Source organism: Meles meles, chromosome 20, assembly GCF_922984935.1.
Source record: "Meles meles chromosome 20, mMelMel3.1 paternal haplotype, whole genome shotgun sequence".
Lineage (NCBI taxonomy): Eukaryota > Metazoa > Chordata > Mammalia > Carnivora > Mustelidae > Meles > Meles meles.
The window spans coordinates 15,127,295-15,143,842 of NC_060085.1; the positions used below are offsets into that span (position 1 = coordinate 15,127,295).

At 50.3% G+C, this 16,548-nt stretch overlaps 1 protein-coding gene across 1 annotated transcript in view; it reads right to left on the reverse strand.

Moving 5' to 3' along the window:
• SUGP1 (SURP and G-patch domain containing 1) overlaps window positions 1–16,400 on the reverse strand; it is a 32,131-nt gene extending 15,731 nt beyond the window's left edge. Inside the window, exons 1-7 of the mRNA XM_045991389.1 lie at window positions 16,373–16,400; window positions 14,269–14,443; window positions 8,657–8,757; window positions 6,260–6,460; window positions 4,058–4,181; window positions 3,420–3,520; window positions 2,357–2,480 (exon numbers count right to left, since the gene is read on the reverse strand). Of these exons, the coding sequence (XP_045847345.1) occupies window positions 2,357–2,480; window positions 3,420–3,520; window positions 4,058–4,181; window positions 6,260–6,460; window positions 8,657–8,757; window positions 14,269–14,443; window positions 16,373–16,394 (848 nt within the window). The 5' untranslated portion in view covers window positions 16,395–16,400. The remainder of the gene's footprint in view (window positions 1–2,356; window positions 2,481–3,419; window positions 3,521–4,057; window positions 4,182–6,259; window positions 6,461–8,656; window positions 8,758–14,268; window positions 14,444–16,372) is intronic.
• Between the last annotated feature and the right edge of the window lie 148 nt (window positions 16,401–16,548).

Here is a 16,548-nt window from a genome sequence, read left to right on the forward strand (position 1 = left end):
TGAGGGATGCAGTTATTAAGAATTTAGCCCACAAAGGGGCACCTGGGTGGCTCAGAGGGTTAAAGCCTCTGCCTTTGGCTCAGGTCAAGGTCCCAGGGTCCTGGGATCGAGCCCCACCTCGGGCTCTCTGCTCGGCGGGGAGCCTGTTTCCCCCTCTCTCTCTCTGCCTGCCTCTCTGCCTACTTGTAATCTCTGTCAAATAAATAAATAAAATCTTTAAAAAAAAAAAAAAAGAATTTAGCCCCACTGAGGCTTGACATTCAATTCATGCCTCATTTTTCAAGACTACAGATGATGCTGTATTTAACATTATTTCTGGGGATGGAATCGCAGAAGTGGGATGACTGTCGAAGGAATGGGTGTTTCCACTTTCTTTATAGATCAGCCATTGTTACAGATTGTTTCCCAAAACACAGAGCTGCTGGGGTGTGAGGAATCAGGAGGGCAGGGAAGGGCCAAGAGAGGCAAACACAGGAGCTGCTCCTGTTACACGTAGAGGTGAAGGAAGCTGTCTCACACCTGACTCAATGCAGAGATTAAACAGATCACGCTGCTCACCTCTGGCCACTTCTCCATCAGGGACCCCAGGCTCTGCCCTTGCCCTGGCACCCCTTCTTCCCTCTGGCCTCATCAGAGTAACACCCAATGAGCTGGGCGACCACCAGTGAATCCCCACAGAGGACCCAGAACTGCCTATGCCGAGGGCGTCTCTGAGTTCTGACCCCCAGGGAGGGTTTGGCCAATGCTGCTGGGGCCTGGACCTCTCTGACCAAGGACAGCAGGCTGGGCTCGCAGCCTTGACAGAAATCCATAATCTTGCCCGCCTTACCTGCCATAGATTTTTTCACAGTCAGTCCTACTTATGGCAAGTGACGGTAAATTAAGTGTCCTTAGTTAGGTAAATACCTTACTTAGGTAAATAGAGTTAAAAAAAAAAAAATGCAGTGACTTAAAATATTAAGTCAACGCTGGTTTGGGTGGTGTAGTTGTGAAGAGATCTCAGATGGATCTCTAGGCCAGGCAGACCCCTCTCTTGAACTCTGGACCCAAACACCCCATTGCCCCCACAAGGGCTCCTGGCTGCCCAGGTACCATGTACACAGATCCCTGAATTCCCCAGCAGCCTTCCCCCTGCCCTCATCCACCGAGTCACTGACCCTTGGCCCTCCCCCCCAGTACCCAAGGTTCTACCCGCACGGTCCCCCCCAACCCCAATGTTTCTCCTCTGCCGGTCTGCTTTGACCTGGTGTGTCTGACCCCACCCCTCCCTTACAATGGCCAGTGCCCCTGGAAGCACAGTTTACCCTGTCACTCTCTATGCAGACTCTCCAGAGGCTGTCAGTGAACACCTGCCCTCTGGGGCTTGGCCCTGCCTGGTTCCAAGGCCCAGGGCCCACTGCGCACTGATGCTCGCCCTGCATGCCAGCCACACTGGCGCAGCACTTGGATCTCTGCTGCTTCCCTCCTGCTTCCTTTGTCCTGAGTCTACAGTGGCATCTAGAGCCACTGACTCAACTAGCCCAGACTGCTGCTCCCAGACTTTTTGTTACACATGCCATCACACTTCCTCGCTTTCCCAGTCAGAATTCATGTTATTCATGGCCAAAAACATCCTCACGGGGACATCATCCCCACACCAACTTGAGCATCCACCTCCTAAGCCCCCACTGGACCCTACCCAGCAGCAGTGACTGCCCAGCCCCCACTCCAAAGCCCTTCCCCCGAGGAACCTTCCCCAGCAAAGAGGTGCTGAACCCACAGCACAAATGAACAGGTAAACACACACCCAGCCTGAGGGCTGGGATGTCGCCGCATGGCTGGAGACAGCTGGGAAGCCAGGCTGCTTATCCCAGGCCCTCCATGGAACCTGTGTACAGGCTGAGGGTTCCCACTTCACAGAGCCTAAGTTACCCCATTCCCACTTCCCTGTCATTCCCTCACTGGAAAGGTCTGACCCTACAAATGCACAAAGTGAACAACACTTCTGGGAGTTTCTGCCCAAGACCCTGGCCTGCTCCTAACCTAGGGCTGCCATCTCTGATACAAAGGGAGCCTGGGGAGCACCAGAGACTTTCTCCATGAGGCACACTGAAAACAGTGTCTATATACCAAAACAGTGTCCAAATACCAAGGGTCCCTGCATGCCTGCCTCAGATGATTAAGGCTCTGACAAGTAGTTGCTCATCGCTGCCTATGCAGGTGGCAGAGATGGGCTTGGGGGTCAGAGCTCCTGGGCCCGACCCTGCCACCTTCTGACTGTGGGACTCTGACATGTTGAGTCCACTGGGGGCAGGGGGTGGTGGTGCTGTGATCAGGGTGTGCGTGGGGTCATCTCCTTCTTTAGTTCCCCTCTTACCTGAACGCCTGGTTCTCACGGTTGTTCTGGAGAGCAATGGTTTCCACTTCTGGACCCCCGTCCGCTATGAACCTGGCCAACTTTTCTGCAAGGTTCTTGGCCTCTTCGTCCTCTGGGGGTGAAACTTTAAGCAGGCTGTCAGTACTGAGCTCAACTCACCACACCCAACAGCCTAATTTCTGCTAAGAACCCCATGGGCAACAAGAGGGGTTTATTTTAGGAACAATGCAAAGAAAAACAGGCAAATGGGAATCAGATTACTGCACTGGGACCAAATACCAGAGTTAATATTACAATATTATCTTGAGCCCCTGCCCCCACCCTGCACCCTGCCCCTTCCCACCCCACAGATGATAGAACAGGACGTGAGAGAAGGTCTGGAGCCAGGCTGCAGGGGAGATGGGAACCCCACCTCAGTCTTTCTGCCACGGCTACCCATCCAGGTCACACACAGAAGTGGGCCTGGCCCTCCTCTCCTGGGGAGAAGGTCAGGGCACAGGGCGGCGGGAGACAGACAAACATATTGACCTCTGTGGCCTGCGTTTGGCCTAAACATCGATGCACCTGCCACCCACCATAATCTGGCTGGGATTTTACTTCATGATGGCTGGAGACCAGCTAGCATCTCCCCCTCCCCTGATACACACCCCAGCAGGAGCTCACCAGCTGATCCAGGCTGTCCTCTATCCCCCTCCCCAAGTGTCAGGCACATTTGTCTTTATGTTCTCAGTGCCAGAGAGGCAGCAGGAGCTCATTAACGTTTATTTAAATGACCAAGAACCAACAGACAAGCATTCCACCCCTTTATACCCTATACATGCACAGACCAGTGCTCTTGAACATAGCAGTGACCTTGACCTTGGCCCTCAGACTCTTCCTCACCACCCACCACTGGTGAAGGGGGCAATGCCATCCCCAGCGTGACCCTGGCTGCCTGAGAGGGCACAGACCTGGGCCCTAGGTACCACCCCATGCACCAGAGCCTCCCAGAACCCTGTTTCCCCATGGGATGTGATTTGTCCACACATCCCCCCAGAACCTCCCACCCCCTCCACCCACTTACCTTTCTGAGAGGATGCCTGCAACTTTTGTGCCTCCTTTCTTATCTCAGCCACCTTCTTTCTGTAGTAGAGGAATTCCCTGCTATTCTTATCATGCAAAAACCTGGGGAGAAGTTTCGAAAAACAGATAGGATGGTGAGCAGTGGGATGGGCTGATCCAAGCAGCTTCCGAAGAATGTTGTACAAAAGCAAGCTGGTGGGGTGCCTGGGTGGCTCAGTCGGTTAAGCGTCTGCCTTCGGCTCAGGTCATGATCCCAGAGTCCTGGGATGGAGCCCCATATCGAGCTCCCTGTCCAGCAGGGAGTCTGTTTCTCCCTCTCCCTCTGCCCCTCTGCCCACTTGTGCTCTCTCAAATATATAAAAAATCTCAAAAACATTAAAAACAAAAACAAAACAAAAGCAGTCTGGTGAGCAGAGACACCTTGATGGGTCCTAAGACTAAGCTTCTGCATCACACCGGAGCCCCTGTGGCCTCTGGTGTGAGTAAGCACTTGCAAACTCAGACCAGTGTCTGGCCCACACGACCAAGCCCCCAGCCCCGACTAGCCTCAGTAACCAGTAGGGTTTTACAAGAGCGAACATACTATTGTGTGTCAAGAACATTAAGTAGTGGTGGCCTTCCCCTCCCAGAAATACTTACGAAAACGCCGGGTTATCCTTGTAGTTCTCCATAGCTACTTTTTCTAACTCAGGACCTCCTTCTGCCACAAAGCGGGCCAATTTCTCTATCACTTTCCGAGTCTCGGCTCCCTCTGGGGGTGAAACTTTAAGGAGGCTGTCAGTACTGGGGTTCAACTCACACACCCCACAGTCAACAGGCACACTCTCTCTATGGACCACAACGACAGAGGGGTGGGGAAGAAGAGGGTGAAATGCGGGAGGTTGTCGGGTGTCCTGGGTCCAAGCACAAAGCACTGTGACGAGGGGGGAGGCCGTCTAAACAGTCTTCGTGAGACACACTGGGCGGGAGAGAAGTGTGGGAGCCTCTGGGAGACCAGGCCGATCCTCAGGCTCGGAGAGAGACATTAGAAAACATAGCCAGTCTCCCCTTTTTTCTGAAATGCTTCATTCTTTTTATTACCAGGGTTCAGTTTAACAAACTGGTTTCCTGCCACCCTTCAAAGATGACAAATTCCTTTTTAAAGCATCATTATAAACTCTGACTTAAACACACTGAGTTTCAATCCATTTTAAACATATCAGCTGGGTTTCAATCCACTGCAATTAATGTCATCACAGAAGCTCAATTGTCCCCTCTGCGGCTGGTAGAGCCTCTTCAAGCTGGCTCCCGAGGCCTTTGGGCCTGACCCCAGGAGTCTCTGATGGCCTCCTCGCTATCTGCTGGGACAAGGTGCTCCAGGGTCATCTCATACACTTCCTGACCAGACCTAGAGCCAGCCAATTCTCCAAGAAGTCCTGGTGTCCATGAGGGAGGAAGTGTGTTTCCAGACCACCATCTGGGTGCCAGGGGCGCTCACAGCAACAGGCTTAATCATTACCTCAGGGCCTTTACAGTGAACAGAGCTACAGAAATGTTCTTTTTGTAGTTTTATTAGCCTCCCTTGATCCACGTGGAACTTGTTTTTGTATTTTATTGCTGGCCTGTTCCTGAGGCATCTCTCGGCCAATTTAAAACTCATGTTCCTTTTATGAGAACTCCCAGAAGAAATTTCCCCCTGCCACTGCCTAGGAATGTTCACTGCTCTCAGCAAGGGGCTAGACACCAAACCTGCAGCCCAACTTATTCCTCTTACTGCTTTGGCTGCCAGGAAGCTCCGGGATGGGAGGTCAGGGATCTGGAGCCTGAGGAGGACCCTCAAGAGATCCCAAGGACTTTCTGTAGCCACCATTCCCCCTAGCCTTAACACTCTTCCTGACTGCCTGGTCATGACACTGACCTGCTTGCCATTTACAGGCACAGGTGCTTTTCTGAAGCCACATCAATAGCAACCCGTAAGAGGCCTCAATGACCTTGAGACCCTCACTGCTCCCTGCAAAGCATTGCTTCCCAGCAGGGTGCTGTCAGAGCTGCGGTGATGCCTCAGGAAAGAGCCCCCTCCCTGGCTCCATCCTGACAAAGAATGGCCCCTGATCTGCTCAGATGCATGGCCACAAGCCAGCACCCTCCCTGAGAGGAACAAGTCTGAAGGCTGTCACAGCATAACTATATGGTTCCTTCAATCTGTCAGCCTGGCTGGGGCAGAGATGGCCCAGGCCTCCACACAGCTCAGGAGGCACTGAAACCTCGTTCCGAATGCAGATGGGAGTCAGACACAGTGGGAGTGCTGCCATCGCCACGCCCCACCCTCCTACACGATATGGCCTAGACCGGCTTTCCAAGAAAAATGACCATCCTTCCCCTGGAAAAGAGAGCATGTCCTCCAACCTGTGGGCTTGCACCTCTGGCCCAAACTGGTGGGGACAACAACCCACGATGAGAAGAGGCGCTTCTGGTTCTCAGAGGGCTCAGAAAGCACGCACCCAGACAGGGGAGGCAGGGAAGCTCCTCCTCTCATGCTGGGACGAGGAGAGACACAACTGAATGATCCTCTGAGAAGGCCCCAGCCCTGGCTGCAGACCAGCCCACATGGGTGGAGGATGGTTCCCACAGCTCCCAGGACAAAGTCCACAGTCTATAGCCCCTCCACACTTCCCTTTCACGGCTCCCCCACACCCTTTCTTCACTCCCCCCAAACCTGGAGGGTCCCATGCTGGCCCCTGGCTCAGCCTGGAGGGCTGGTGCCTCCCCCCCCACTAGCCACACCTTCCCCACTGACCACGGGTCCCACCCATGGAGCTGGAGGGCGGTGGTCAAAGTAGGGTGGCAGCTCCCGCACCCTACCTTTGATCTCCAGCCACTGCTCGTAGTCTTCCTCCTCATCCTCATCAGGAGACTGGAAGACACTTGGGCGGCTGGCCACAGGCAGCTGCTTGGCGTGCACATAGTTCTTCACCAGGCCTGGCGGGCTGCTGATGAGTGGGGGCCTCTTCCCGGGGCGCGGGGGGACTCGAGTGGGGGCGCTGGGAGTGCTAGGTGGGGCATCTTGGCATAGAAAAAAAGACACCCATGCTCAAGGTCTGAGACACACATTTCCCCATCTTCTCCCCTAACACATAGGCGTGAGTGCATTAAGTAGGGCTGAGTCCTTGGCTTCCAGCATGGTGATGGGCAGGAGATGGGCACTGAGAGAGGACGCCATCCTCATTTTACAGAGGAGGACACTAAGGCTCAGAGAAGAATGACTTGTCACCGTCACGCAGCCTGGAACAGAAAGGCTGGGCTCTGCAGGCAGCAGCTCTGGCAGAAGACTTCCTAACATTGGCGCCCAGGGATGTACCAGCTCCTCTGGGTCCGGCCTGAATCCCCACACCCGGCCATGACCATTCCTCCTGCCGCTGGCAAGCTGCAGACAGCCCACTCCGGGCTTTTCAAACACAGCTCCCGGCCTAAGATCCTGCAGTGAAGGGCTGACATTCTTCCTCCCTCTGTGCGGACGAATTTGGTCTTAGGTTAGTTAGGTTAGGTTTCTTAGCTATTTCCTAGAAAGACTGACGAAGACTGAAGGCCAGCTGTGTTGCCAGCAACTTTCTTACACTAAAAGTAAAAGCTGACAAAGAGGCGCCTGGATGGTTCAGTCAGTTAACGATCCGACTCTTTTTTTTTTTTTGAAGATTTTATTTAATTATTTGACCGACAGAGATCACAAGTAGGCAGAGAGGCAGGCAGAGGGAGAGAGAGAGGGCAAAGCAGGCTCCCCGCCAAGCAGAGAGCCTGATGCGGGGCTCAATCCCAGGACCCTGAGATCATGACCTGAGCTGAAGGCAGAGGCTTTAACCCACTCAGCCACCCAGGCGCCCCAATGATCCGACTCTTGATTTTGGCTCAGGTCATGATCTCGGGGTCTTGAGATCTGGTGCCACTCCAGGCTATCCGCTCGGCGGGGAGTCTGCTTAAGATTCTATCTCCCTCTTTCCCTACCCCGACCCATGCAGGCACTCTCTCTACAATAAATGAATCTTTTTTAAAAAACATAATTACGGGGCACCTGGGTGGCTCCATCAGTTAAGCGTCGGCTTTTAGCTCAGGTCACGATCCCGGGGTCCTGGGATTAAGCCTTGCATTAGCTCTCTACTCAGTGGGGAGTCTGCTTCTCCCTCTGCCTCACCCACTCTAATGAATAAAATCTTTAAAAAAAAAAAAATTAAGCTGGGGCGCCTGGGTGGCTCAGTTGTTAAGCATCTGCCTTTGGCTCACGTCAGGATCTCAGGGCCCCGTGTAGGGCTCCCTGCTCAGTCCCTCCCTGCTATTCCTGCATGCTCTCTCTGAAATAAAAATAAATAAAATTTTTAAGAAATTAAGCTGACTGGTAAACTGTACAACCACAGATATGGGGGACTCCCTGTAGTGAGGGATTCTCACACCTCACATGTCCCATGGAGCTCCCATGGACCAGGTGGCCCTCCCACCTATGGATGGGGTCCCATCCCTCAAACCTAAGTTGCTGCTCTAACCCACGATGTGATCCCATAGCCCTAATGTTGGTCTGTAACCCTCAGGGGAACTTCCCTGGTGTAATCTGAAACTGGCCCCTATACTCAGAGAGCAGGAAGAGACCACAGAAAAAGGCAGGCCATTCCAGGTTGGTAAGTAGCTGTAATAAGCAAAAGAAACTTACATATGAGGCTTGTCTTGGGCGGCAGCGAAATGAATGGATCCCTGCACCCGCCCACCAAATCTTGAAGAACGTTTATAGAGGCCTTAAGTGGGTTCAGTCACATATACTCACAAATGTTCTCAATACCACAGCACTATCTCAAGGCTATGTGCTTGGAGTAGCTTCCAGGAGTGGGAAAAACAAGGGGAGCCCGCATTTCAAGCACAGGGGAGGAGGCAAGGGGCCGCTGAGTGCCAGCCAGGTCCAGCTCAAATGGCCAACTGGAGGGCACATCTTTTCCATGACATTCCCCAATACCCGGAGCATTTTTAGTCAGGTCCCTGCCCGCTGGACTGAAACCTGGCTTATCTGTCTCTGCTCCTTTAGGGTAAGCACCTTGAAGGACGGGTCTATGCTCTCCCCCTGGTCAGGTACTGTAGGGATAAACAGAATTCATCCCAATCAATATGGGATCAGAGGAATAAGTGTGAGGCGGGGCCTGCTATTACTGTGATGCCCAGGGACCCCCAGAAGAGAGAGAGTCACAGCAGAGGGAGACTCAGGAAATGGTGGATGGCACTCACCTGTGCTGGTCTGCGCCTTCTGCAACTTCAGAAACTGCTGTAAGAAGCTGCCATCATTAGCAAACTTGTTGGAAACGGAAGAGTTGTGTGCATTCGCAATTCTAGACCCAAGAGAGAGGACAGAGAAGGTGAGCCACAGAGGAGGGGCAGGGGCCTGTCTCTCCCATCTCAGCACCCCCCCACATTCTCACCTAGTGGGACCCAAAACCCTCCCCCAGAGAGTGGGGACTACTAAGTGCACAGAGCAGCCTTCATAGTAAAATGGAATAATGTTTCTCCAGTCAAACCGATACTATCTATACTGACAGCTTAGAAGCACCTGTCCTGCCTGCACAGCACCTGCGTCCTTTTTAACTATCTGGGCTGTTCCTGGCTCCCATGCCTGTCTTCTCAGCTAGATATCAGAGATTTCCAAGGCAGGCCTGTGTGTCTATACCCACGTGTGACTGCAGTTCGGGGCCTGAGCCAGGCGGTGCTTCTGTGGGTGTCACCGGTGCACATCAAAACACCCAAAGCAATCATTTGGTAGAAGAATTAAAGGGGAATTTTATATTCTTACTATTTTTACACTCTCTTTTGTTTGCAAAAGTTATGCTTAAACATCTATTTTCAACAAGTCAGCAATAAAGCAAACTCAGGGGCCCAAATGTTTAATTCAAATTCATTTTTCCTGATTATAAAAGCAAGGGAGGTTTATTATGGAGCAAACAGGAACGTAGGAAAATGGAAAGCAAAGGGAAACATCCAGAAGAGTCTCTTCCCTCAGAACAGCCACTACTAACTCTTTGGTATACTTCTTTGATTTGTGCCCTAATTAGAAATAGAAGGAAATTGGGACGCCTGGGTGGCTCAGTTGGTTAAGCCGCTGCCTTCGGCTCAGGTCATGATCCCAGCGTCCTGGGATCGAGTCCCACATCGGGCTCCTTGCTCGGCGGGGAGCCTGCTTCTCCCTTTCCCTCTGCCTCTGCCTGCCACTCTGTCTGCCTGTGCTCGCTCGCTCTCTCTCTGACAAATAAATAAAATCTTTAAAAAAAAAAAAAAAGAAATAGAAGGAAATAAGGCTACGATCATAGTGTATATCCTACTTCTTCCTAACATACTATCCTGCCCCAAACCTCAGAAATTGTTCACATATGTTGCTTTTAAGACCACACAACCCTCCAACTTTTATTAGTTATTACAATTACTAACACTTGGTAATTGTTATATATCACAATCCTATTATTATAACATAATTATCATTAGTTATTGTTACAGTGACACATCCAATAATTGGTAAAGGCTCAGGGAGTCCACAGGCCTAGGGTTTTTCCTTCAAAATTAACTTTTATTCTTCTAAAAATTGCAAAATTCTAAAGTCTTATTCTTCTAAAAATTCTGTTACAATGAAGTAAAAATGGAAACAAGTAGCACTAGTTAAATAAATCATACGACTTCCATTGGGCAGAGGAAACAGCTCTGAAAACTGAAAATTCTAGAGATAAAGCAATAGAGTGCAACATTAAATGAAAAAAAAAAAGAAAAGCAGGATATAAAACAACTACAGGGGTGGTTAAGAATCCCACTCTTTTTTTTTTTTTTTAAAGATTTTTATTTATTTATTTGACAGACAGAGATCACAAGTAGGCAGAGAGGCAGGCAGAGAGAGAGGAGGAAGCAGGCTCCCCGCTGAGCAGAGAGCCTGATGCGGGGCTCGATCCCAGGGCCCTGGGTTCATGACCTGAGCTGAAGGCAGAGGCCTTAACCCACTGAGACACCCAGGCACCCCAAGAATCCCACTCTTGACTACTGCTTAGGTCATCATCTCAGGGTGAGACTGAGCCCAACACCATTCTCTGTACTGAGCACGGAGCCTGCTTAAGATTCTCTCTCCCCCTCCCCGTCTCCCCCTACCCTTCCAACCCCACCCCCAAAGGAAAGCAGACAACAACTACAGTACGGCCTTATTTATGTCAAAAAAATACTTAAATTAAAAATTGTTAGGGGCGCTTGGGTGGCTTAGTTGGATAAGCAGCTGCCTTGGGACAGAGCCCCACATCTGGCTCCTTGCTCAGCGGGAAGTCTGCTTCTCCCCTGTCTGCCACTCTGCCTGCTTGTGCTTGCTCTCTCCTCCCCCACTGTGTCAAATTAAAAAAAAAAAATTGTTAGGAAAAAACATCAAGGGGTGCCTGGGTGGCTCAGTTGTCAAGAATCTGCCTTTGGCTCAGGTCATGATCCCAGGGTCCTGGAATTGGGCCCCACATCAGGCTCCCTGCTCAGCAGGAAGGCTGCTTCTCCCTCTCCCACTCCCCAAGCTTATGTTCCCTCTCTCACTCTGTCTCTCTATGTCAAATAAATAAATAAAATCTTGAAAGAAAGAGAGAGAGAGAGAAAGAAAGAAAAACCCATTGATGGGTGTCTGGGTGGCTCAGTCAGTTAAGCATATGCCTTTGGGCCCCCTGCTCTGCAGGGAGCCTGCTCCTCCCTCTGCCCCTCCCCTTTGCTCATACTCTACTCTGTTGCTCTCTCTCTCACAAAGCTTAAAAAAAAAAAAAAAAGGAAAAAAAAAAGAAAAAACCATCAAAATGCTAACAGCACTGTTTCTGGGTTGCAGCGTTATAATTCATTTCGGTTTTGCCTCATTTTCCTCTCCTTCGGTTTCCATAAAGTCTGCCACATATACGTAAAGTTGTGGGGTTTTTTTAAAGATTTACTTATTTTTTTATTTTATTATTTTTTTAAGATTTTATTTATTTGTCAGACAGAGAGAGTAGGCAGAGGGAGAAGCAGACTCCCAGCTGAGCAGGGAGCCGAATGCAGGGCTGGATCCCAGGACCCTGGGATCATGACCTGAGCTGAAGACAGACACTTAACCGACTGCGCCACCCAGCATCCCAAGATTTACTTATTTTTTAGAGAGAGAGAAAAAGAGCCCGTGCAAGAACAGCAGGGAAGGACAGAAGGAGAGGGAGAGATTGTATCAAGTGGATTCTGTGCCAAGTGAGGAGCCCGACGTGGGGCTCGATCCCACAACCCTGCGATCACCCATGACCTGAGTCAAAACCAAGAGTTGGACACTCAATGTACTGCGCCACCCAGGCACCCCTGTAAAGTTTTTTTTCCCCCCATACAAAGGAGAAGGTTCTGCTGACCCTGCCCTTGTCCTCATACTATGAATATCTCCCTCAAGAGGGATGGAAAGAGGGGCGCCTGGGTGGCTCAGTGGATTAAGCCGCTGCCTTCGGCTCAGGTCATGATCTCAGGGTCCTGGGATCGAGCCCCACATCGGGCTCTCTGCTCCGCAGGGAGCCTGCTTCCTCCTCTCTCTCTGCCTGCCTGTCTGTCTCCTTGTGATCTCTCTCTGTGTCAAATAAATAAAAATAAAATCTAAAAAAAAAAAAAAAAAAGAGGGATGGAAAGAAGGTGGAGACAATGAAAGACAAGAAAACACCTCGGGGCAGCAGCAAGCAGCAAATGAATCCCACTTGAAAACCACCCATTAACAGATGGTAAGGGATATTACGCAGCCTTTAAAAATTCTGGCTCCTGATAAAAGGATAAACAACACACTGTGCGGTCAATCCGCACAGTAGAATATTATTTGGCCATGAAAAGGAATGAAGTCCTGATGCTTTCTAAAAAGTGATGAACCTTGGAAGCATCCTATCCAGTGAAAGAAGCCAGACATAAAAGGCCAAGAGTTTAAAATATATAGGATAGATCAATCCACAAAAACGGTAAATTAGGGGCTGGGGAAGGAGGAAATAGGGAGTGAATGCAAATGGGTACTGAGTTTCCTTTTGGGATGACACAAATGTTCTAGAACTAGATATTGGTGATGGTTGCATGACATCGTGAATTTACCAAAAAAATCATTAAATTGTGTAGTTTATAAATTGTATAGTTTATAAAGACCAACTTTATGACATATTAATTATATCTTAGTAAAAATAAAACTTAAAGACTACAATGGTTCTAAAGAGTTGCGGTCCAGGGAAAAGATTTTCTTTTAAAAAGTTGAGGGGGATGGGGTGCCTGGGTGGCTCAGTCGTTAAGCCTCTCCCTTCAGCTCAGGTCATCATCCCAGGACCCTAGGATCAAGCCCCATATCAGGCTAACTGCTCAGCAGGAAGCCTGCTTCTCTCCCTCTCCCACTCCCCCTGCTTGCGTTCCCTCTCTCACCGTGTGTCTCTCTGTCAAATAAATAAATCTTTAAAAAATAAATAAAATAAAATAAAAAGTTGAGGAGGAAGTAGCACATGAAATGGATCATAACTTTGTGAAATAAAGCAAATACACGTGGTTAGGGTTAGGGTTAGCAAAATGGTTGCCTTGAGGCAACTTGAATGTTTATTTCTTCAGTGAGAAATTCTAACACTTGTTCTATGCTTTTACAGTTAAAAAAATAACCTTATTTCCAAAGCTACCTGTATCATGCATCCAACTGCCTGATGCTCCCTTTCAGCTGCCTGATCCTGGTGCTGGGATCCAGCTGCTTCCAGGAGACCTACTTGGAAGCATATCTATAGATTTCTCCCATCTTGTGCAAGTCCTTCTATAACCCTAGGGCAAGAGCCACAAGCCCACTGACTGACGGATCACTCTATATCCAGTCCCCACATTCATAAGTGCCTTGGAGATCCCAGGCTCTGGGTTCCCGTTAAGAATAAGGTCTAAGTCCTGCCCTCAATGACGTGCCACAGATTCTTAGAAAAGGTGGGAGCTGAGACAGCTCTGTAGAGGGTTTAACATACTCCACTCTTCAGAGCCCAGAGGAAGGGGCCTGTCTCTCTGACTGTCAATCTCCAACCCGAAATTCTTGGATCTCATCATCCTAATTACATCACCCCTGCTCCAAACTCTTGGGTGCCCTGAGCATTTCTCCTCCTCCTGCTTGGCTATGAAACAATCACTTTGATGCAACAGCTTGAGCCACCTGACACACAAGGGCTCTCTTTCCTTCCTGCCTTCTAACAGATAGGTCTTTCCCTGCTTCCTCAGTGGGCTGGCTCTGAGAACGGAGAGCCTTTGCTGGGCCCCCACAGTGGCTCCTGCACCAGGGAACACACTTCCTCATGTTACCCACTGGCAGCTCTGGGGGTAGAACTGGCACCCCCTTCATTAGTAGACCATGAGCCCCAAAAAGGTAGATGGGAGTCTGGGGTTTTGTTCCGTGCTACATCCCTGGCCCCTAGCCCACAGCTGGTCAGCAATAAATAACTGGTGAATACAGGCAGGCCATCCTCTGAGCTCCCACACGACACCTGTTTCTCTCTTGCCGCCTGAGCCTTCTGAAACAGAGCATCTGTGTCACTCCTTGCATCACCAGGTTGTGGCCAGGTGCAAGAATACCCAGACTGTTTGAAGGGTCAGGGGTGGGAGGTTGGGGCAACTTGAGGGTTTTGAAGGGTCAGGGGTGGGAGGTTGGGGGAACAGGTGGTGGGTAATGGGGAGGGCACGTTTTGCATGGAGCACTGGGTGTTGTGCAAAAAGAATGAATACTGTTACGCTGAAAAAATAAATAAAAAAAAAAAAAAAAAAAAAAAAAAAAAGAATACCCAGACTGCCCTTGAACACAAAACCCTCTGTCAGTGACCCTCTAAGACCCCAACCCAGCTGCAGGGGGAACTTACTCGCCAGGATGTGGGGGCTGAGGGCTGATGACCACCTGATTCTGCTTGGCTTTCTGTTCCATTTTGGCTTCAATTTCACGTTTCTTCTGAGCAATGAGCTCTTCTTGGTGAAGGATGTTCATGTTCATTTTTCCGGACTTGGGAGGAGCAACCCCAAACCACCGGTTAGCCTTTCCTGAGGAGAAAAACGCAGATCAGAAATCATCTTTGCTCCACATACATGTACAGCGGCTGCTAAAGGAGCAGCCCAGTTGCGGCTGCCTGCACCAACTGACATTCAAATGTCAACTTCTTTGACTTATTCCATGAATATTTACTGAGCTAATGTACCAGGTGCTCTGCTCAATCAGAGAAGGGATCTCTGCCAATGTGGGTCTCACCTTGGGCTAAGAAGGCAATAGACTTACACCCAAAAAGCAGCTGTAAAATTGTAATAAGAGCTCTTTGCTAGAAACCAAAAAAGGGGTTAGAAGAATGATAGATGAGCACCTATATGGCTAGGGCAGCCAGAAAATAACTGTTAGAAGAGAAGACATATAGGCTGAAACCAGAAAGATAAAGGACCAGCCTCCTAAAAAGCCACCTGGGGAGCTATCTGGGCAGAATAAGCAGTTGCAAACACCTAAAGCATGAGGCGCCTAGGTGGCCCAGTAGTTAAGCGGCTGCCTTCAGCTCAGGTCATGATCCCAGGGTCCTGGAATCGAACTCTGCGTGGGGCTCCCCACTCAGCAGGAAGCCTGCTTCTCCCTCTCCCACTCCCCCTGCTTGTGTTACCTCTCTCTCTGTGTCTGTCAAATAAATTTTTAAAAATCTTTAAAAACAAAACAAAACAAAAAAACCTAAGGCAAAAAGAAGCCTGGTATAGGCAAGGACCAGCAAGGGCCCACTGTGGCCAGAGCGGACTGTTTAAGGAATGGAAGTAGGGGTACAAGATGAGGAGTCTAGGTTTTACTTTAAGGGCTCTATGGAGGAACAGAAGAATATTAAGCTGACAAACAGTATTTTGAAGATCATTCTGGATACTAATTGTAGAGTGCACGGTGGCAGCAAGAAGACCAACAAGGAGACCTGGATGGTGTTTTGGAGGATGATGGTGCCTTCAGATGAAGGTGGGAAGTGTAAAGATGGAGAAGACACCTCAAAGGTTCCTTACGGGACTCAGACTAAAATCCAAATTCTGAAAGTTGATTCTCAGGGCCCTGTCAGAAAAGACTCCCCTCCTCACTTCCACATCATTCTTGACATTCTTCAAAACGACAAGCCCATCACACTCCAAAGACTTTGCACTGGCTGTCACCCCTCTGTGTGGGAAGACACAGAGGGAAGAGCTCTGCCCTCCAGGCCTTCCCATAGCTGCCATCTTCTCATCTCAAATGTCTTCTGCTCAAAAAGGCCTTCCTTCACCACCCTATATCAGCAGCCTCCACCCCCATTCTCTCACACCATTATAACCTGTGTCTCTGTAAATACTTCCTCTGGGTGCATTGTCTGACCGCCCAGTAGAAAATAACCTTCAGGAAAGTAGGACCCTTTTGGATTACCACTGCATCCCCAGCGCCTAGCATAGTGCCTAGCACACAGTATTTGCTGAATGAATGCATTCCAGTCTTGGGGGTGGGGGGCCGCTAGGGCTAGGAGAGAGGGAAGGGCAAGACCTGTGGTAAAGTGGGGGCTCAAAAGACGGAGAAAGTGTGTAGAGAGGGTGCTAGAGCAGTTCGAAAAAGCAGCTTTTTCGCAAAGTGGACACAGGCCAGACCACGGCTGCTACGAACAGAGGGGCGCAGGACAGCCCAAGGTTGCTGCTGTTTCGGGGAAGAGAGCTCTGAACAGTCCTGAAGGCGATTATTCGGGAAAGGGAGAACAGGGCCGACCCAGGGGCGGCCTTTACGGAACACCAGGCGCCCACAGCAAACCCGGCGGTGGGGGCAGCAACTGGGTCTGGGGTCTCGGGAGACGGGGAAGATGCAGAAGCCTCCGCTTTGGGACGCCCTAGCGGCTGAGGCGAGGGGCCGGTGGGTCGGGGCAGACCCGATGGGAAGACGAAACCGCGACGCGTAGCCCCGCTGACCCAGGCGGGCGCTTCAAGGGAGGCGGGGGCTGTTACCTGCAACATCCCGGTTGTCCATCTTGAGACTCACACAATCCCACAATGCTCCGGTTCCACTTGAGAAGGCTTGTTATAGTGCGCATGGCCTGATGGGAGATGTAGTCCGTGTCCCCCAAGCAAGTCCCGCCGCTGAGTCGATACCTGGGGTCTTTCCCCAAGAAAAATAAATCCCA